General features: G+C 39.4%; 1 protein-coding gene across 13 annotated transcripts in view; it reads left to right on the forward strand.

Moving 5' to 3' along the window:
- Nucleotides 1–23,275, forward strand: part of kcnh8 (potassium voltage-gated channel, subfamily H (eag-related), member 8) — a 168,771-nt gene that overhangs the window by 23,778 nt on the left and 121,718 nt on the right. For 8 of the 13 annotated variants that reach the window (XR_012395036.1, XR_012395037.1, XM_073931654.1 and 5 more), the window contains exon 2: nucleotides 22,197–22,430. Coding sequence is in view for 11 of the 13 variants with exons in the window: in XM_073931654.1 (XP_073787755.1) it covers nucleotides 22,197–22,430 (234 nt within the window). In the remaining 2 variants the exon portion in view is untranslated. Of the gene's footprint in view, nucleotides 1–14,416; nucleotides 14,482–22,196; nucleotides 22,431–23,275 lie in introns of those variants that run through there. The other 5 variants (XM_073931658.1, XM_073931657.1, XM_073931662.1 and 2 more) reach the window with 1 other exon arrangement.

Below are 23,275 nucleotides of genomic sequence, written 5' to 3' on the forward strand. Positions count from 1 at the left end.
TGGCCGAGCTGCACTAGGGTGGTCCAACCCAGGCTTGTGAGCTTCGCACCCCATCCGACTATGCTCTTCGGACCACTAAGTCCGCTGCGTGTACGTTGTGGAGGACGATGTCCACATTAGTGTTCCAGGAGTGCCACCTCTGGCTAAACTTGGCTGATATGCGTCGACAAAGTCCGCTTTCTTGACTCGCCCATATCCCAAGCTGGCCTGTTCGGCGACACCGTCTGTGAATTCACCCAGGAATTTAAGGCGGTGAGAGAGCAGTCTGAGGCGAAGCGAGCGCGTCGAGCACCTCTGAAGGAGGCAGCCCGCCCTGCCCAGAGTGCCGCTAAGTCCGGTAATGGACCGCGAAGCGTCCCTGGGACAGGTCATCTGGAGAAGAGGGAACTTGCTCTTTCCCTGCTGGAGGGCGGGGCCCCATTTCCAACGGCACTTTTTACTGCCATGAAAACATCAATGAAAGAGCACTTTTCCACTTCCCCGGATGTGACAGCCTGAAATCTGCCAGTCTGGGACGCTATGCTTTCTAGCTCGCAGGTTTGGTGCGTTTCGATAGTGGCTTACTAGCACTGGGAGGACGGTCTCCTTTCTCCCACCCCTCGAGCCTCCCCTTCAGAGTTTGGGTGCGGAGTGAGAGCGAATTTCTCGCCTCCAGCTCTTCCCCGACCCTCGCGCTTCGCGGATCAGCACACCCACTCCACGCTGCCCCACTGCTGGTACGTCAGCGATTGTATCGATGAGTCCATTAGCGAGAGCTCTGCCTGCCTGGTTAGCACGGCCAGCTCATACGGCTCATACGCACAATCAGACTCGGCTATGTGATTCAGTTCGCGAAACGGCCCCCCCAAGTTCACGGGTGTGTATTCACCAGGGTCAGCCCCCTGTCTGCCCCTGTCTTGCAGGAGGAGATTGCTGTCCTCCTGGCGAAGGATGCAATCGAGCCGGTCCCTCCAGCCGAGATGGAGAGCGGGTTTTACAGCCCGCACTTCATCGTGCCCAAAAAGAGCGGTGGGTCACGCCCAATCCTAGATCTGCGCGTTTTGAACCGCTGTCTGCACAAGCTGCCGTTCAGAATGCTCACGCAGAAGCATTTGCAGCAATAGACCTGAAGAACGCGTATTTCCATGTCTCCATTCTTCCTCGTCACCGTCAGTTTCTGCGGTTTGCGCTTGAAGGTCGAGCTTGGCAATACAAAGTCCTCCCCACGGGCTCTCTCTGTCTCCGCGGGTCCTCACCAAGCTCGAGGAGGGTGCCTTAGCACCCCTTCGGCTCGCGGGCATCCTCATACTTAATTATCTCGACGACTGGCTGATTTTAGCCCACTCTCGGAGCAATTGATTATGCACAGAGACAAGGTGCTCCGGCACCTCCACCTGTTGGGGTTTCAGGTCAACCGAGAAAAGAGCAAACTCGCCCCCGTGCAGAGGATCGCTTTTCTCAAGCTGGAGCTGGACTCGGTTACCATGGCAGCGCGCCTCTCCGGAGAGCACTCTCAGCACTGGCTTCATGATTGAGTCCCCAGACGCGCATGGCACGCGCGCACACACCCAGTCAAAGTTACTGCGCTGTGTCGCCGCTTAGCCCTTGGAACGACCCCTCGTTCCTACAGGCCGGAGTGACTCTAGGACAGGCGTCCAGTCATGTTGTTGTCTCAACAGATGCCTCCAGCACGGGCTGGTGGGCTGTGCGTTGCGGGCATGCAGCTGCGGGCCTGTGGAAAAGAACCCAGTTGCATTGGCATTTCAATCGCCTGGAGCTGTTGGCAGTGTTCCTCGCTCTCCACCATTTTTTTCCGGTGCTGGAGCAGCAACACGTGCTGGTCAGGATGGACAGCATGGCGGTGGTGGCGTATATCAACCGCATGGGGGGTATTTGCTCTCGCCGCATGTCTCAGCTTGCCCGCCGTCCGCTTCTCTGGAGTCTTTCGTGGCTGAAAACGCTGCGCGCCATTTACATTTCAGTAAAGCTCAACTATGCAGCCGATGCGCTCTCACGGCAGCCTTTATGTCCTGGAGAATGAAGACTCCACCCCAAGTCTTTTCAGCTGATATGGGCGCGATTCGGGGAAGCCCAGATCGATGTGTTTGCTTTCCCCGAGATCGCTCATTGCCAGTTGTTCTTTTCCCTGACCGAGGGCTCTCTTGGCACGGATGCACTGGCTCACAGCTGGCCTTGGGGCATGCGCAAATACACGTTTCCCCCAGTGAGCCTGCTCGCGGAGTTACTGTGCAAGGTCAGGGAGGACAAGGAATAGGTTGCTGGTTGCGCCCCTCTGGCCTAACCGGACCTGGATGTCAGAGCTCTCCCTCCTCGCGATGGCCCTTCCCTGGCAGATCCCTTAGGTAAACTACCGATTGCGGTGGTTAATACCGTCACTCGTGCTAGAGCCCCCTCCTCGAGCGCGCCTGTGCCCTGAAGTGGAGTCTATTCACTGAATGGTGAATTTTGAAATTTGCCAGATCAGCGTTGTGCTTTCTTATGCTAAGAGAAGCTGGAGAGCAGGCTGTCGCCCTCCACACTCAAGGTTACGTGGCTGCCATCTCCGCTCTCATGACGCGGTGGCTGACAGCACCGTGGGAATGCAAAACCTCATCATCCGGTTCCTCAGAGGCGCTAGGCGAATAAATTCACCCCGCCTCCCTCTCATGCTCTCTTAGGATCTCGCCCTCGTTCTCACGAGCCTGCGTCAGATCCCTTCGATCCTCGACTCAGTATCTTTAAGATTTCTGTCCCTGAAGATAGCTCTGCTGGTTGCGTTGATATCGATTTAGAGGGTCGGGGACCTGGAGGCATTTTTCGGTCAGTGACTCGTGCCTGTAATTCGAGCTGGCTTACCCCTCACGTTCCTGAGACCCCGCCCGGGATATGTGCCCAAGGTTCCTACCACTCTGTTTTAATACCAGGTAGTGAGCCTGCAAGCGCTGCCTCCGGAGGATGGAGAATGACTGTTCCTTAGCTGTAAGATTCAGTCTCTTTAGCTTAAAAGGATGGCATTTCCCTGCTTCAGCTGTGCTTATATGCGAAGATAATTGGCAATAATGTACACGTGTGCAAGCTTACGCTGCCAATTCATTGGCATTTCATTGGCCCGTTGTATACTCTTTCAGACGATTGGCTTTCTAAAACGAAATCCCCATTTTGTGGATTAATAATTAAATCCACTAATAGCATTTCCGTTCCCCTCCTCGGGGAATGAGGGTTACTTTAGTAACCAGAGCGTTATCATTACACACCTTTTGTATTTTTCTCTTTTTTTGGAATGAGGCCTAGATGCAGACCTGGTGCAGTTGGCCTGCATGCAATGTCCACACTTAACCCTACCCCTCACAGTGACTACGTTTACATGGACACCAATAACTAGATTTTAATGCGATTAGGACAATAATCTGATTAAGAGTTAAATATGTAAACATCGATTTTTGGTTATTTTTATCAGATTAAGGTCATAATCGAATTAAAGAGAAATCGAGTTAAGAGTATACTCAACGTGTGGAGTATTTTGATTTTAGTCGCATTATTGAAGTGCAGTACAGGCATGAAAACACCTTAATTGAACTATTACCGTCATGTAGGACTTTTCGCCGCGTTTTGTAACAGGATAATCCTCACACACACACACACACACACACACACACACACACACACACACACACACACACACACACACACACAACACACAAACACATACACACTGCTGTTTGACACTCTGCACCTACCCAGTCAGTGCAGACAACAGACACCTGCATCGTGAAATGCGGTGTGTTTTTTTTCTTTTTCCATTCAGCATGCGGTATGAACTTGCATTAAAACAACACTTCCTACAATTCATAGTTGCATCCAATATCTCGTTTGTCACGGAGGGTGTGCATGAAATGTTCGTGAATGAAAGTGAAAGTGCCAAACTGCAGTTAGAGTCCACAAATTAAAAATGAAACACCCAAAATTGCATGAAACTCCGGAAGAAGTGCGATAGTGCAGTGACGCAATGAACTTAATCGAATTATGTGCTATAACATGTAAAACAGGATCATGAAAGTAACACTCAAAAAGTAACTCATGTAAACACCGTAGTCTTATTATTCTCTTAATTAGATTAAAGCAAATAATTTGATTACTTATGTCCATGTAAACGTAATCGGTGACATCACTACCTCCATTATGAGCATTGTGTCTGACATTGCATCTTTGAGAAATGCAGTCTCAGCTTGCATCATCATGGCTACATACAGATACTATTGGACCTACCTTTTGTTGTGATTTGTACAAAAATACACATATATTAGTGGTTTTGAAACATTTACATTGTTTTTAATGTGTTTTGAATGCAAACGCCACTTCATTTAAAGAAAACAAACAGTGTTGACTTGTGATGCATGTTATGGATGTTTATTACAAAACAAAGTATTAATATCAATTGTTCTGCACCTTTCACCCTAATAAAAATTCAGATTTGGACCATTTAATGTAGGCATTGAGAACCACTGATCTAAACCATTCAAAAGCATATTGAATCTTATTATCCAGGCTTATATTAATAGTTGCTTTGTATGCTAATAAATGCTTTATTAACTCAACTTCATCCAGTTGTATGACCTTATCTAGTGTGGACTATTTATGCTTTATAAATCCTTTATAAATGACAGTTTATAAAGCACATTATACATGTGCTTATTAGTCAAGAATACAGCATTTTAGCTTTATTTATAGAGTTAATGCTAAACAATGAATGACTTAACTTTTTGCAAGTTATACCCAATGTCCACCTTTGAGTCTGAATATTATTGACAAAAGTCAAAGACCACTGAAAGCGATAGAAATATGGACCAATTTAAAAGTAAAAAGGTGCAGCTCATACAGTATCTCATATGCTCACCAGAAAGGTCAGATTTAGCACTTTGCATTTTGGGATTCAGCATTTCAAACAGTGTGATCTGACTGTACAATGCAAAACGAGAGAAATATTGAGATTTAGAATAGTAACATTGGGTTCAGATCATGATTTTAGCAGCTGATTTGAATGTTATCACTCGACTGAATGGGCTTTATTGGTGGTTATCAGCCGATAGATTTGGGCCAGAAGGGGGATTCTGCACCTACCAATAGACTCAGAAGGCAGTTATTATCCATCCACATAGTTAATCAGCTATTAAACACAAACAACAGCGGCCGGAAGTTAATGAGAATTATTTATATTATTTATTAAATTTACCATTATTGTATTTGATTAACTACCCCTACCCCAACCCTAAACCCAACCAACACAAAAATGTGAAATCAGATCTGGATCAGGAGTCTTCTCTATTTAGCTCATTAAGAATGTGGATGGATGATAACAGCTTTCTGAGCCTACCAGTAGGTGCCGAGGGTCCTACTGGCCCCTATCTATCAGGTGATAACCACTAACAACGGCCATTCAATCGAGTGATAACATTCGAAGCGGGTGTTGTTAGAATCTGGAGTATTTGTAATATTTGTTCGATTTATCCGTGCACCCCACCCATCCTAAGCCCACCTCCAGTCTCTGACTAATACACAAAGAGGCTTCAAATGCGAGACTGCATCTCAATATAGAAGGTTCCGGAATCTGTCCTGCCATTCCCTCCCCCAAAATTCTCTCTCTTTCTCCATCTCAAGCAGTTGTTAGATCTGTTCCGCTTTTTTTTTTTTTTACCTTATTCCGCTCCTCACTACTCATGTTGCCTCTTTAAATAGCTCTCAGGTGTTCCTGTTTGGGACATGGGCTCACAAGAGGGGGACAGAGGTACTGTAGAGAGTGTGTGTATGTGTGTGTGTTTTATACAACAATCTGGGGCATCTGAGAAATGTGGATAACCCCCGCTTTCGTCTTTTCCTCACCCCATTTTTTCTCTCCTTTTGCCTGTTTTTCAGAGTTGAAATGCGCTTTCTTGCATAAACACACACATAGCGTTTTACAGCTTCTATTCAATCTGTCCAATTAAACATAAACTGACAGAGTAAACCACATGAGGTCTGCTATGGAAATGAGAGTGGAGTTTTTTTATTTTTTATTTTCACATGTACACAGTGACTGAAAGAGTGCACACATGAAGACAAGCATTGAAGGATAGGATAAAGAGGCATTTTGCACTTATAACACACACATATATTTAAAGATACATACAGGCACTCAACTTGAGTTTAAATTGAAGTCCCCGTCATCCCCCTTTCCTGAACAGATGACATGCAGTTGATCCAGAGGTTATGACCTGGAAGTGAGTAGATGGACAGGAAGATTTCTCTTTTGGGATGTGCTGTCTGTAAACTGTAGAACCAGTGTGACTAGCAGGACTATTTTGCTTGCATCAATGTCTGTCAGATAGAAAGAAATTCATAGCTGCTATTTTCAATCATTATTTTTCCATGCTTTTGCTCTAATGGTTCTGTCACAGTGCTCAATCTAAGCCACATCCGATGGGACTTAAATGCAATTAACTAAAACCTTATCTTTTTTTTTGTCTTGAAGTAAACATTAACTGAAAAGTAGCTTAAAATATTGACTTATAAAGATTATTTTGTTAAAGTTTGCACAATTCAGCTTGTTGCCAAGGTAACAATTGTCATTGTCACGCTGTTTTTTTGGTGCTTTAACAACTGTATAGGCATACTTACAAAACTAAACTATCAGAAAAGGAAAAACAAATTTTTAGATTTTTATTGATAATGTTTTTGCAGTTGGCAGTTGTTTTGTCTAAATAAATAGTGTATAGTAAAACAGTGTGTGAAACTAAGTGTAAAGTGTAACAAACAGTGTTGGGGTAACACATTTCAAGTAACGCAAGTTAAATAATAATATTACTTTTCTAAGTAAAAAGTAAAGTCAAACATTCATTAATTTTCTTTTTGGCTTAGTCCCTTTATTAATCAGGGGTCGCCAGAGCAGAATGAACCAATTTATCCAGCATATGTTTTACGCAGTGGATGCCCTTCCAGCCACAACCCAACATTGGGAAACACCCAGACACTCTTGCATTCACACACGTACACTATGGCCAATTTAGCTTATTCAATTCAACTATAGCGCATGTCTTTGTACTTGTGGGGGAAACCGGAGCACCCAGGGGAAACCGATGCAAACATGGGCAGAACATGCAAACCTTACACAGAAATGCCAACTGACCCAGCCGGGGCTTGAACCAGCGACTTTCTTGCTGTGAGGCAATTATGCTACCCACTGCACCACCGTGACACCCAAGTAAAACATTACGTAAAAGAATTAAGTAATAATATTTAAGTTACTTTTTAGTTTAGTTACTTTGGTTTTAAAAAATAAATTGCTGAGTTAAAATGAACATAGTCAAGTTGAATCCCTCATGCAATGAGAGAAGGCAGGAACAGGCATAAAAGAAGATGGCAGAGCCTTACATTTTTGCATTGGAATATTATTTTTATTTTGAACACATAGAAAAAAAAAGAAATTAATTATTTTTTTTAAATAAACACAGGTTATACAGCGTGTTAACTGTTAAATGCAAAGCTCCTCTATTAAAAAAAAGAAAAAGAAAATAAAACCCCTGCAAGTTCTGAAAAATATCTGTAACATGAAGTGACGATGACAACAGGGGTGCAGATCTAAACGCAGGTTTATTTAGCAGAATGGTCAGGCAAGCAACAGTCAACACAGAAGCAAACAGACAACGTATACAGGCAAATCCAGATTCGTAGTCAAAATAACAGGCGAGTGGTCAGAAGGCAGGCAGCAGACAGAGATAAACAATAAAACAAACAAAACAAAGCAAGTTTAAAAAAACAGGGAAGGCAAGGCAAGGAAAACACATCGTAATGTTCACTGTTTGTGTTTGTGCTGTTTTTATATTCCATGTAATCACATCAAGAGTTTCAGCTGAGACTGTGTGTGTGTGTGTGTGTGTGTAATCACTGGAACTAGGAGCACTGGAACAAGTGTGTGTAAGCGGTGCATGACTGGATATTGTAGTCCATAAATGGTGGATTTGTAGTCCGTTAGCGATCTGCAGCTGCTAGATTGCTGATAATCATAACATTCTCAATCCTCAGCCAGATCAGAAAAAGTAAAGCAAAAATAACTGAAAAGTAATGTAATGCATTACATACCGTGAAAAGTAACTAATTAACGCCATTATTTTTTTGTGGAGTAACTCAATATTGTAATGCGTTACTTTCTAAGTAACTTTCCCCAAAATTGGTAACAAATGATACATTGCAGCAATTTTTTTTTTTTGGTTTCTATTCACACTACACTGATTGCTCTGCTTCGAACCAGTTGTAGTGAGCAATAATGCAGACAATGCTCACTTCACTTGCTGACCAGAAGTGTTAATGATCATATTTCCTAAACTGCTTTTCAATTTGTCAGAATTAACATGTGCAAATATTCCTATGGATCTCTAGAAAGGAAAAAAAAAAAGAGAGCAGGAAAAGCGGGCAGACAAAATATTGTTTCTTAGTATGAATAGACGATTGCGCTGGCTGACTGTATCCTTAGTCATCCTACTGTATAATATATAGTTTTTATGCATGGCACATTAGAGAATAAAGCACAGATGCAGCTTTTATTACAATGCACCCATATTACACAGTGCATTACTGTAATACATTACTGTATTACTGACTGTGGTAAATACTTTAGTCTAAAAACACACAGTACTTTGTTGTTAGGTCTTTTAGCATTTGGATCATGTTTTCACCACTGCCTCAGTGTTCTTTTGAAAGCGTACTGGGTCTACCTCATCAAGCATGTCTCAGTACACTTGTTTGCTTTTCGTGTGCACTTGAGTATGATTACTGCATTCACACCCAATAATAACCAGCTACAGACCCACCGATGCTTCAGGACACACAATCCCTGCCACATGATCTAGGCTAGGGCAAACCATATATGGCTAATGACGAATCAGTCATCTTTTACTTTTTCTTTTTCAATGCCGACTAACTCCAGGAGCATTACTGCCACCTACTGAAGCCTATACAATTTCACACGGCCGCCATTTTAAAAAACAAAAGTGAGGCTGCAGTGGGAAGAAACCTGGAAGCTGTAAACATTACAACAACATGCTGTGGACTACAACCCTCCAGCTGTTGCTGCAATCACTTTAATAAACATCACTTTAATACCATTCAGTTAAGTTTAATTTAAACAATTAAAAGCATATTAGGCATCAAACAAAATCACATCAAACAAATCTTTTTAAGAGTTATACTCTTAAGTGCCCTCCTAGGCTTCAATTCATGGCACTAGGTAAAAACAAGTGGGGACCCTTTTCTGCTTCAGCCTATGTAACATAGTGAGCAATACAAATTTGCAGTCCTCTGTAGCACACCCTTGTGTTGTCTGTAATAGTGTTGTCCCACTACTGAAATTTTCAACATTTAAGCGCTGTGCAGTGATCTGATGACCTTCACAGCCAATTACAGTCATAAAATATCATATTAAATAAAAACAGTGTAGTTCAGTTTTCAGAGTTTAACTTTAGTTCAGTTTAGCTCAGTTCAGTGTGGTTCAATAATCACTACTGATAGTCTAAACACCGAAGAGCAATCCATCAATGCGATGGATGGATGAAATAGAGAATAAAGAGAATAATTAGCGTAGCTGCTGATCATATTGTATATAAACGAGATGCAGAAACCTGGGTGGAGCACATTCATGTATTATATCGCTATGTGGTGTATTGTTTGTATGCTTTACCAAAGAGATAGGTCTTTAGATGATAGGGATAGAGATACAGGTGTCTGAGCCTCGTACATTATCCGGAAGGCTATTCCAGAGTTTAGGAGCCATAGATGAGAAGGCTTGACCTCCTTTACTCGACTTTGCTATTCTTGGTACTACCAAAAGCACTGAGTTTTGAGATCCTAAAGAGCGAGTTGGATTGTAGTGAGACAGAAGGTTGGTTAAATAAACAGGAGCTAAATTATTTAAAGCTTTATAGGTAAGAAGCAATATTTTAAATTCAATGCGAAACTTTACAAGCAGCCAGTGTAAGTAGAATAAAATGGGGGTAATATGATTGTAACCTCGGGGAATGACACATACAACTGAAGGTAAGATCCAAATGCAGGTTTATTCTTTGTCAGGCAAGCAATGGTCAACACAGGTGTAAACAAGTATATGCAGGCAGTTCAGAATCGTAGTCAATATACAGGCAATAGGTCAAAAGGCAGGCGGCAGGCAGGAAGGAAGGAAGAACGGGAATACAAAGCTACGTAGAAACATGGGGAAACAAGACAAGGTAAACGCGTTGTAATGTCACTGATAGAAAACAAGACTCTGCAAGCTGGATGGGAGAGTGTGTGGCTTAAGTAGGGTGTGTAATCAGTCTCTGACAATCCTCAGGTGGTGCGAGCAATCAGTCTAGATGAGGAAGCATGTGTGAGTGTGACCAGAGTGCAGGTATGAATATGTAGTCCAGGAAAAGGCTGAGGTGTCCATGGTTATTGTGTGAGAACCAGCGATCTCTGGAGAACGATAGCTGGTTATCGTGACAATGATCTTATTTTCTAGACCTGGTAAGAACTCTGGCAGGTGCATTTCGGACTAGCTGAAGTTTGTTACTAGAGGATGCTAGGCAGCTAGTGAACAGCCAGAAAATGTCTATAGATTGTCAATTTAAAAATCCCAGGAATGCCGACATGATTTGTATGTACGCTATGGATCAACAAAATACAGACTACTACAAATGCAAAATTAGAATTTTTTATTTATATTCATTTTGATCAATATAATAAACATAACCTTGCCTGTATGATGAGATATTTTTGAAATAGTTTGTTAAACTTGTGTTTTATTAATACCATCAACTACTCAACCCTAAAACTGATGGTGGTCTGATCATTTCAGCCACTGAATTTGTGCCGCCATGTCATTGTTTACTAGGTGTTGTGTTTTATTAATGTCTACAACAATCACAAGCTGTACCCCTTACAGTAATAAACAGACACTATTAATTGATGTACATTGTAACAAAAATGAAACTATATTTGCATGCTCATTCTAAGTGACCGCAGTTGTAACCTACTAAAAGTGGAGCTTGGAGAAGATTTTAATAATCTGTCACTAACCATGTATTGTTCTCCCCTGCCTAGATCATGTGGTGGGGATTGTGTGTCCTGAAGTGTGTGTGGGTCTGCGGGTCTGCTGTTGGATATATCTCTTCACACCTGCCTAAACAAATTGTCCCAAATGGAAAAGTGAATTCTAGTGCAATCATCAAACACTTTTGTTCAAGGATCTAGGGCTGCAAAATAAATCGTTTTAGCCACATAATCGCAATGTGTACTTCCAAAACAGTAACATACCAGGATATGCCATATGGGATTATAGTTGATATTATATTGTTGATTATAATATATACAGGGTTTAATCATAATGGAGTAAACGTTTATTATCTGGTATGCCTTGTCAGTACCTGGATTGGTGACGACATGTGAAAACTAGATTGCTGTTGGAAGATTTGGATTAAAAATCCCATGGCATTTCTTGTAAAGATTAGGGGTGTAACACTGGTGTGCTGGCCAAATTCCTTCTATCGGCGCTTACCCATCATGGCCCCCTAATCATCCCCATCCACTGAATTGTCCTCTTTAGCTAGTGTGTGGCGAGCGCACTGGTGGCGTTGTGCTGTGGCTGCCGTTGCATCATTCAAGTGGATGTTGCACACTGGTGGTGGTGGTGTGGAGAGACTCTCCCTCAGTATTGTGAAGCGCTTTAATTGTATGGCCAAACACAATAAATGCGCTATATAAATCCAAATTACATTACATTATATTACACGTGTTTTTAAAGTGATAGTTCACTCAAAAATTAAACTGTACTCCCTATTTTCATTTCACCCTTCACTTGTTTTATGCTGAACACAACAAGAAGTTATTTCAATAACTAATGTTTGAAATGACTAAAGGGTGAGTAAATAGTGAGTACAATTTCCTTTTATTGGTGAACTATCCCCTTTAAGGTGCAGTATGTAAGTTTGACATCCTGTAGTTGAACTAGGTATTGCATTCCTGGGTCAAAACAAATGTAAGCGCAGGTTGCCAGATTGAGGACCAATGAGCGAGTCTAATGATCGAGCTTAAAGGCTGATTTAAATTGTATTTTAAATAAAAGCAACAGCACGCCATAGAAGGAATATTTTCCATATTAAAAGGAGTTTTTGTTCTAACCAACATCTTAAATTGCAATACAATTTTAGAATTTTTTTTCAAGAAGCTTCTATTTCTTAAATCTGAATAACAGATAACTTTTACAATGATCTCCTCAGGTGCTCCTCATGTGCTTTATTCAGTGTTAAATGCTAATAATGTGAGCTTGAATGCCATTTTAAATGACATTTATTGCCACACTACTGAAAGCAGCAGCAGATAATTCAGCTCAGATGCTGAAAATAAAATAAACCGTTTGAAATTGAACTTTAGAACTGTGACTCAAAACCAACACCTAGTGAGCATGTACATTAAATAATGTTAAAGAGGATTCATTTTTTATAAATTAGATTATTAACCTTACAATTCTTTTTGTGTGTGTGCATATTCTGTGCTTCTGAATTTATGCATTTAAATTTCAGTCGGGTTTCGTCTGGTGCAAACAGCCAAATTACTTATCACTGCAAATCTCTTTATGTAGCATGTTATTATAACACAGGGTTACAATGTAACCTGCTCACCTAATGTTTACGCTCATAATATTTATATTAATTGCTAACTATTAACCACCTCATGTGAACTCTCTGGACTCTGAACTCTGAATCTGCGTCTCATTTTAGAGTATGCTACTGTCCACCGGAGGTCGCATTTCGGTCACGGACGCATGCTTTGAGAGCCTTTTCAGTTCCTAAATAAATAGCAACACTCCAACAATGCACCTTAACACACCAGAGTCAACAAAGTAGCACAAATGGATTTGCTATTTAAACAACATTTTTGACACCAATTTCCCATATTTAAGTGATAATTAACCTCTAATAAATGGTTTAAAATTTCATCTGCTGACAAGTATGTTATATTGTGTGTCCGAATCTCATATTCATGCTAGTATGTTGTCAAATTATTGTAGCTATAGCTCATACAATTAGTGTTGTTAATGGTTCAAAGTACAGTCATGCTTTAATCCATTATTCCATTCCTTCTGCACCTCATTAGTAAGGTGTTCTTTTTCAGTGTGTAAATTATTTCACATTTGAAAAAAAAACAGCTGATAAAACATAGACAATGTTAAAATGGCCTCGACTGAGTTTAGATATTATATTGGCAGTTTGTGACTACATGGCGAAGAAAGAAAAATATGAACAAATCTAAAAAAGAACTCTGGAAAGTGCTGAGAGAAGCCTGATATTAAATAGCACATTATTTCAGAAAACGTCAGGACAGTCTCCCTAAAACAGTTTGTAATGACTACCAGAGAGAGACAGGAAGTCTGAAGAACACTTGAGGCGTTCAGCTAGTTGTTTCTTGAACTTCTAGTTGTTTGCACCAGCAGCATATTTTTCTCATGCATATGTGGAAGGGTAAGGGCAAAATGGGAAATCAAACAGTCTGAAAAAAAAAGAAAGAAAAGAAATTAAACAATGGTCTGCAGCATTGTGACCATCTCTCTTCTTAACTGTCCCCCGTGGGTGTTCATGGGACACATTCAAACAGACATTAATTTGATTCACAGTGAACATTAGGTAGCCCTTGCTCAGTGGTAAATACTTAATAAAATACTCAATGAAAAATCAAATGACTTTTATTGAGCATTTTTCTTAGGAATTGTTGTTTACAAAGTAGTTTTAAAAATGTGTACTTTCACTTAAGTACTTTTTTAGTACTGTATTCACCTTATTCTGTGCGTATGAGCGGGCGCAACCAATTGAATCATTTTGGCTCGAGACTTTCGATCTCATTCACTTCCATTCATTTTTAGATGTTAAACAATTCGTTTTGCAGCTTGATGTTGCAAACTGATATTTTTTTTATTATATTATTCTACTTTTTACGTATAATCATGCAAACACTTGTTTGTAGAGCAAGTAGTTTGACTTTTTTTTTTGCCATTTATTATTCCCAGACAATTCTCTCATAGGTAACTGAATCAGAAGTTTTAAAACAATATAAAAATAAGCGCACTTCTGCATTAAACAATAAGGTCAATATTGTAGGTACGTTTATTCCACTATTTTCCTTCTTAGTCACAACTTTATTCTTTAATGATATTTTTTTTATATTTGATTGACTAAGTAGAATAATCAGTCCAATGGTTCCCATTTAATCAAATTGTGTGTAGAAAAATTGCATCATACAAAACAACTGTCACCATGCTGCACTTTGTCTCCATTCCCCTAGAGGTCCCTGTGCTCCCCCTCTGCCTTAGTTTTCCTAATTTCGATCACCTGTGACTTGTTTCAGCCTGTCTATTTAAGTTGTTACTTTTTCTTTGTTCATCACTCCGATTGAGTCAGTACCTTGTGAATTTGTCTAGCAATCCCTTGCCCTCCTGAGCTACATCCAGTAAGACTTTTTTTTTTTCCCCCCTGTTCCTTGCTACTTTATTGATTGTTTGTTTTCTCCCATCGTGGAGTTTTCTTTGTATGTTTATAATACTGTTAAAACCTTTTTGAATATCTCATCTGAGAAGAACCTTTGTTGTCTGTTTTGGAGGATGCTGAAGGATGCTTTCTGTATGAGCACTGAAATCTCCAGAATGTTAAATTTACTTACACACACACACACACAGTATTTAGTCAGCCACAAACGCATGTTCTCCCACTTAAAAATATGAGAGAATCTTGTCATTTTTGTCATGGGTATACCATAACCATGAGACCAAATGAGCAGAAAAATCACATTGTAGGATTATTTTTTTATGATTTTTTTTATTTTTATGGTTGAAAATAAGTATTTGGTCAATTAAAAAAAATCATTTAAATACTTTCTAATGCACTCTTTGTTGGCACACAAAATTCCCACTCACTGTTGCTGGTATTTTTGGCCCATTCCTCCATGCAGATCTCCTATAGAGCAGTGACTTTTTAGGCAACACAGACTTTCAACTCACCTCTAAAGATTTTATATGGGGTTGAGATCTGGAGACTGATTAGGCCACTGTAGGACATTGAAAGGCTTCTTATGAAGCCACTTCTTATTGCCTGGGCGGTGTGTTTGGGATTATTGTCTTGCTGAAAGACTCAGCCATGTTTCATCTTCAATGCATTTGCTGATGGAAGGAGGTTTTCACAATACATGGCCCCATTTATTCTTTCCTCTACATGGATCAGTCGTCCTGGCCCCGATGAATTAAAGACAGTCGCAAAGCATGATGTTTCCACCCCCATTCTTCACACTAGGTATTGTGTTGTTTGGATGCAAGTCAGCATTTTTTTCTTCTCCAAACACAAGTTGAGTTGATCATAAAGCTCTATTTTGGTTTCATATGACATTCTCCCAATCCTCTTCTGGATCATCCAAATGCTCTCTAGACGGGCCTTGACATGTACTGGCTGAAGCAGGGCGACACGTCTGGCACTGCAGGATTTGAGTCACTGGGTGTGCAGTGTTACTGATGGTAGCCTTTGTTACTTTGGTCCCAGCTCTCTTTCTCAGGTCATTCACTTGGTCCCCTGAGTGGTTCTGGGATTTTTGCTCACAGTCCATAGGATCATTTTGACCCTATCAGGGAAGGTCTTGTGTGGAGCCTCAGATCGAGGGAGATTATCAGTGGTCTTGTATGTCTTCCATTTTCTAATAATCGCTCCCACAGTTGATTTCTTTACACTGAGTTGCTTACCTATTGCAGATTTTGTGTTTCCAGGCTTGTGCAGGTTTACAACTGCCTTTTAACAGCTCTTTGGTCTTTGCCATAGTGGAGTTTAGAGTGTGAGTGTTTGAGGTTGTGGACAGGTGTCTTTTATACTGATAACAAGTTTAAACGGATGTGATAAATACAGTAGTAATGAGTGGAGGACAGAGGAATTACAGGTATGTGAAATCCTGCTTGTTTGTAGGTGACCAAAGCCTTATTTTACTTAGAAATTTACCAATCATTGGTGATTTTCTGGATTTTTTTTCTCACTTTGTCTCCTACTACTCACTACTTTTTACTTATACTTTGAGTAATATGCTCAACAGATACTTTTACTCTACTACCACTTAATTTTTGGGTAAGTAATGGTACTTTTACTAGAGTAAGGTTTTTCAATACTCTTTCCACCACTGGCCTCACAAATTAAAGCTGTGCTTGGTGCCAGGGTAAGTCACCTTAAACACTGGCTTTAGCTTTAAATAAGTTCATTCTGAAATCTGTGCTCTTTGTCTTGTGTACATAGTTCCTGTATTTACTGTTTGTATCATAAAAAATAGTTCACACGAAAATGAAAATTACCCAATGATTTACTCACCATCAAACCATCCTCACTGTATGACTTTTTGTCTGTCAAATGAACACAGTTGGTGTGGTTTTACATTTTATCCTGACTTTTTTTTTATGTTGTACAATGGTGTTGGTTTTTATTTTGAAGCTTTAAAAATTGCATAAATCCATTGTAAAATGAACCCAGACGCTGCCAGGGGTTAACCAATGTCTTATAAAATAGAACAAAGTGTTTTTGTAATAGAAATATTAAACATTTTGGTCACACTTTACAATAAGGTTGATTAGTTAATGTTAATTAATGCTTTTTCTAACATGAACAAACGATGAACAATACATTTACTACTGTATTTGTTCATGTTAGTTAACTTTAGTTAATGAAAATACAGTTGTTCATTGTTAGTTCATGTTAACTCATGGTGCATTAACTAATGTTAACAAGCATGGACTTGGATGTTAATAATGCATTAGTAAATATTCAAACAAGATTAATAAATGCTGTACATGTGTTGTTCATGATTAGTTCACATTAGTAAATGCATTAACTAATGAACCTTATTGTAAAGTGTTACCAACATTTTAAATTTGTAAACTCCAAACAATTCACGACTGAGTTCACGACTGATGTATATGAAGTATGAAATCAGTTGTACGTAATGTGCAATCGGCCACTGCCATTTGTCTATACAGTATAGTGTATAACGCACAGTACTGTGCAATGTAAATTAAATTCATCTGTCTATGTTTAGGCTAAATCACTGCTTTATTTATTTATTGTTTGTTTGTACTTTCATTTTAGTTGTCTTTTATTTCTTTTATTGTACTTTTCTAAATGAATTCTCATTTCACTTAACACATTTACAATGATAATAAAGCTTCTTAACAAGTTTTTAATGATTATTGGAAGAATTATAATGCTTTGTTTCACTACTTCATCTTCATGTACACATTGCAGAGTATTTACAGATGCCATATATTTCTGTCTGTTTGCATCCTGTCCCTTTGTGACCCTTGGCAGAACAGTCACAAACGGTTGTACCTAAACACACGTTCTTACTCCTTTAGTGCGGCGGCGGTACCCTTCGCAGCGGTAGTGCTCTTTTTAAAGTTTAACCCACTGTATGTCCCATTTTTACCATAATACCATAGTGCAATTACTGGTACTACAGTAAATCATGAAAAACCTGTGGAATAGCCTACTAACTATTCTCTTCATGGCACAGCATTTATTCTGTTTACCAATGCTATTGAGAACATCAGCACTGGGTCATCTGATTTAAAATGCATCTTTTTCTCTAAACTCTTACTGTCTGTCTCTAAATACTTTAGATGGAAAATTACGCATTAACTTGAGCTGTATTCCCATGCTAACTGCCGCTGTTTCACTGATGCAGTGGTGTTGCTTTTTAAAATATATGGTCATATTTGCTATAACTTTGCATGAGCACATCAAGTTCAGCTGGAGAAAGAAATGTTGATCTCTCTTTTTGTTACCATAGTCACTCATAACATCTGCGCTCCATTGATAATGCCTTTTTATAGTTGCGGTGTGTGAGCTTAAATCTGAGTTGGTCTACTCAAAGTTAATTGACCCAACTCAGATCTGCTATTCTGAAACCGAAAATCTCACGGTAAATCAACTCAGAGTTCAAGTACCACGGTAACTGACTCTGAGTTAAAGTTATTTCTCTTTCAGAAACAGGCTTGACTTAACCTGCTTTCTCCAGTTTGACAAACCTGCCAATTTGAAAAGGAAAACCCAGAGTTTCTCTCGTTTCAGGGTTAAAATACTCTGAGTTTTCACTTAACCTCCTTTCTAAAATAGGGTCAATGTCAGCTTCTCCGCCAACTCATTAACCTGTATTACTGTACATGAGATGGTTTTCATTAACTGTTGTTTTTTTCATTTTAGTATAATTTTGTACAAATTTAATACAGAAAGTCCTGTCTCAAAGATGATTAATTACTAAAAAACCATTTAATACAGTTAATAATTTAGAACATAGTACTATATCTCTTTATTGTGTTTCCATCCATTGGGTGGCCAGTAAAATTGACACCATTTAAATTTTTTGCCCACATAGTTTTATTTTATTTAATTTTTTTTTCCATTTTTTTTTTTTGCAATTGAAATCTTCAAACCTAATGTAAAACCATGATTTCTGAAAACTATTAAAATCTTCAGTTTTAGTATTTCCATAAATCATGTATATTTGCACTTGTATTCTTTGATGCACAACATAAAACATAATATCTCTAAAAATCAAGTTATCAGTATTTGCTGTTCGTAGATGGACATCTTTTCTCTTCTTTAACTACAGTGCATAAGCAGATCAGCTACTGGCATCAGAAACAGCCACTGAAGTATTGTAGGTGTTGCCACTGTATGACTTATTTTTAAGTTGTTTATCTTATTTTCTTGACCTCTACATCAGCAATCCACCTAAAACTACTATTATTTGTGCAGTACACTCACTCTTCCAAGAGTTCTTTAACTGCAGAGTAGAGTTAAAGATATTTCCCTGAACCCGAAGGGACCCGAATAGTTCGGGCTTTATTTCTATCATTTTAGCCGGCTCAGGCCGGGCTCGGCTTTGCACTCAAGCTTGCACAGTAAATGAAACTAAAGTATTTTGATACAAAATATTAACCCATTTTCATAAACCCTATCAAATACAAATGACAAAATACTATTTTGCATTTGAAAGGTGTGTTTGAAATACTTGTATATCATAAATACTACCCATCCCTGGCTGGTTGTGTACACAATGTGGACATAAATCAGTATTTATTTCAAAGACCAAAAAGAGTAAAGTCTGCATAAAAGTATAGTTCCAAAAAAAAAGAAAAGAAAAGAAAATTCTGTCATTTACTCATAGTTATCTATTCCAAACCAGTTTCTTTATTCTGCTGAACACAAAAGAAGCTGAAGAATGCTGATAAATGGATCTTTTTACTTCTTTAATACATCTTTTATGTTCAGTGGAATAAAGAAACTCACATGCCTTATGAATTGTTACTCTTGTTCTTTACTTTCCACATCTATATTTTTTCACTTTTACCATCGCTCTTTTTCCATTGAGTGCTCTTTCTTTCTTTCTCTCTTCAAACATTCTTTACCCTACCATTTAAACCTTTGCTATATCTGCTGTTGTTTCTCTCTCGTTGTCCCTTTTTTCATTTCTCTCTGGGTCTGACCTCCCAACTCGTACGTTGTTATAAATGAGCTCCTAACTTTTCTTTTGCTTATGTGAGCAGAACACGTCTCAGTAAAGTCGTTCAGCACCAAATGTCTGTCTCCTAGCCACGTGAAAGCTTCTCATAAATGCCAGCTTTTAATAATGCTTGTGCGTGTTTGTCTAGAGATTCAGGGACGAGGCTTGCAATCTGTCCTTCGAGAAACATTTACAAGGCAACGTTGCTGTATCCATTTATGATGCATGGATGCTATTAATCTGTTTTGTCACAATGACAGGGTAAAACAATAAAAATGAGAATGCAAAAACAAAAATAAATAAATAAATAAATAAATTATCCAGGCAGGAAATTAGTTATGTAATGAAATCAAAACAAAGCCTTTTATATCAAAATCTGCTGAAGACATACAGATTTACAGAATTTAAAGTGGGCATGAAATCATAATATTTTCTTCTTCTTTGTATATGTGTATTATAAACCAGTGTGACATGAAGTGTGGATCCAAGTGCCGCTTCATTTAGAAAATCACAGGAGCAAATGAGTAAATACAAGGGAAATCCAGAAGCATGGTCAAGGTCACAGTCAATAAGGTCGATACAGGCAAACAACTAAAACAAGTAAACAAGACAAGGGTAAAGGAACTGCTTCGTAATGTTACAGGGATTGACCAACAAGACTCAGCAAAGTGTGTGGGAATGTGAGCTGTATAAATAGTCCATGTAATCAGTTTATATTAGAATTCCGGAAGTAGGTGTGTGTGAGGTGCATGTCAGGGTTTGTAGTTCATAAGGTGACAATTGTTGTCCGGGTGGTGGTGCTTGTTTACAAGCTATCTGCAAGCCTGGATCGCTGGTGATTGTGATATATATAGTAGTGCTTATTATAAACAATGTATCTACGCACATCATTATTTTGTACAAATTCATAATCCTTGATCAAATTCTATGACTCTATTTCCTTGCCCTTTCCAAAGCCTTAAGAGGAGAGCTATCCGGGCATATCTCGTTCAGGGAGAACAAGCAAATATTAAACTAAATATTAAGTTAGACCTTATAAACAACAACAACAAAAAGGTTGAAACCCTGATTACAGGACCATTAACCGTAAATCAAAAACTGCATCATCATGGGCGTGGAGCTCCAAGGTCTGAGGCAGGAGTGGGCGTGGCCAGCAGAGCAGGGGAGAAGGAGGGGAGCGAACAACTGTTGTCAGTTAGCTCACAAAGTGAGACACAAACCTTGAGAAGATGCATTTTATAGGTTACAAATTTAAATGCAAAAAAATAAACAGTAGTTTAATGCCCTGCTACATTTGTCATTTGTAATTTTATATACACACAACCACAATTTAAATAATTATAAAGATACTTGTGTTCATATAAACACCATAAATGAGGACTTCTCCCTCAATCCCCAGGTCTGAATGCAGACTCAGTGCAGCAGGTCTCTTGCCCTGCCTGTTTCAATCATTAGCCCTGCTGATAATCTGGAGTATTTAGGCAAACACAGCAGGACGGCGATGTGTCTAAATGTGAGCGAACTCCACTGATAAAGTACAAAGTCCGCCATTCTCCACCATACTCGTACTGCTAACCTGGCAAAAAATGCTTGCTGCACACAAACAGTTTTTTGTTTCGGCCCTGACAGGATCGTTGGAAAAAAAATGCAACAAACCCCTTGGATCATGGAAACTAACACATACGACCCTTCATGAACGGCTAAACACTGTGTGCCATGGGTCCGTGGACGCAGTCTCACCCAGTTATCAACACTGGGTCTCACAGCTTGGTTCTGGCAGGTCTGTGTCTGAGTCTGTGCCTTCATAAAGCATGCACAGTCATGAATAATTAAGAAGCTGGCTGTTCTCATAGGATAAGAAAACTCAGTTTTTTGCAGTTTTGCGCTACGTCACATATTTTGATCACGCCCCAAAAATCATTTTAAACCTGGAAGCTGAAATTAGCTGACAAAAGATGTTAAAAAAAAAAAGTACTCAAGGGTTTCTTGAACCTTTACGTTACTTTTGAAATATTTTCACATAATTTTTTACAGTGCAAAAATGTATTGCATTTGGGAATGTAAACTAATAAAAATAAGTGTTTATCCCAAAAATTGGTTGGTGATTGATGTATTTAAATATATTAATAATAAATATAAGGGCAAAACTGTGGATTTGTGAACATAGCAGGACATTTTTTAAACCTGGTTTGTATCTTTACTGGTATTTTTTGCCATTATGAGGTTAAAATTGTATAAGAAATTGTCTGTGACAGGCACAGTGGTTCGATTCCCAGCTGGGCCAGTTGGCATTTCTGTGTGAGGTTCTCACCATGTTGGCATGGGTTTCCTCTGGGTGCTCCGGTTTCCCCCACAGTCCAAAGACATGTGGCATAAGTGAATTGGATAAACAAAATTGGCTATAATGTATGAGTGTGTGTGAATGAGTGAGTGTATGGTTGTTTTCCAGTACAAAGTTGCAGCTTGAAGGGCATCTACTGCATAAAACATATCCTAGAAGTTGGCGGCTCATTCTGTTGTAATGACCCCCAACAAATAAAGGACTAAGCCGAAGGAAAATAATGAATGAAATGCCAGTGACAATAAATAATAGTGGGCTAATTTTATCTCTTTTTTTATATTATTCTTTGTGTTTGAAACAGACAGCAACTTCATTCTGGCCAATGCACAAGTGTCCAAAGGCTTCCCGATTGTGTACTGCTCGGATGGATTCTGTGAACTCACTGGATTTGCCCGAACTGAGGTCATGCAACAGAGCTGCGCATGCAAGTTTCTGTACGGACCGGAGACCAGCGAGCACATAATTCTTCACGTGGACGCGGCACTCGAGGAACGGAGCGAGCTCAAGGAGGAAATAATGTTCTACAAAAAGAGTGGTAAGAAGAAAATAACATATTTTACTAATGATGCAAAGCTTGCTTTACATGCTAAAACAGAACAGTTAATGCATTTTTAGGGTGTCTGACTTTTATGGTGTGTGATGTTGAGTATATTTCATCTCTTTTTAAACTTTTATTAGCAGCAGTTTCCACTGGATGAGGTATTACAGCATATCTTTAGCAAGTGAAATCTCTAGCCATTGTTAGAAGCAGATGGTTTTATTGGTTGGTTGGCCAAAAAGCACCAGAGAGACTCTAAAGGTGGATTACAAGCTAAAGTCGAGCAGGTGTGCAGTTTTATTTGTGGAATTTACAAGGAGATTGGGACTGATGTATTACTACACCGTACTCTCAATCTTAAAAATGCTAATTTTTAGAATTTAGTATATCTCAGTTTTCAGTCATTTATTATTTCTTACTGTCAAACGAACACAGTTGAAGTAGTTTTAAATATAATTTTATTCAATGGGCTCTAATGGCAAATGTAAAGATTGGAGACAAGTCAAAATGCACTCACTGTCCAACTGCTCGTTAATGCAAATCTAATCAGCCAGTCACATGGCTGCAACTCAATGCATTTAGGCATGTGGACATGGTCAAGACGATCTGCTGCAGTTCAAGCTGAGCATCAGAATGGGAAAGAAAGGTTATTTAAGTTACTTTGAATGTGGCATGGTTGTTGGTGCCAGACAGGCTAGTCTAAGTATTTTAGAAACCTCTGGTCTACTGGGATTTTCACACACAATCATCTCTAGGGTTTACAAAGAATTGTCCAAAAAAGAGAAAATATCCAGTGAGCGGCAGTTCTGTAGGTACAAATGCCTTGTTGATGCCAGAGGTCA

The sequence above is a fragment of the Danio rerio genome, chromosome 19, assembly GCF_049306965.1.
Source record: "Danio rerio strain Tuebingen ecotype United States chromosome 19, GRCz12tu, whole genome shotgun sequence".
Taxonomy (NCBI): domain Eukaryota; kingdom Metazoa; phylum Chordata; class Actinopteri; order Cypriniformes; family Danionidae; genus Danio; species Danio rerio.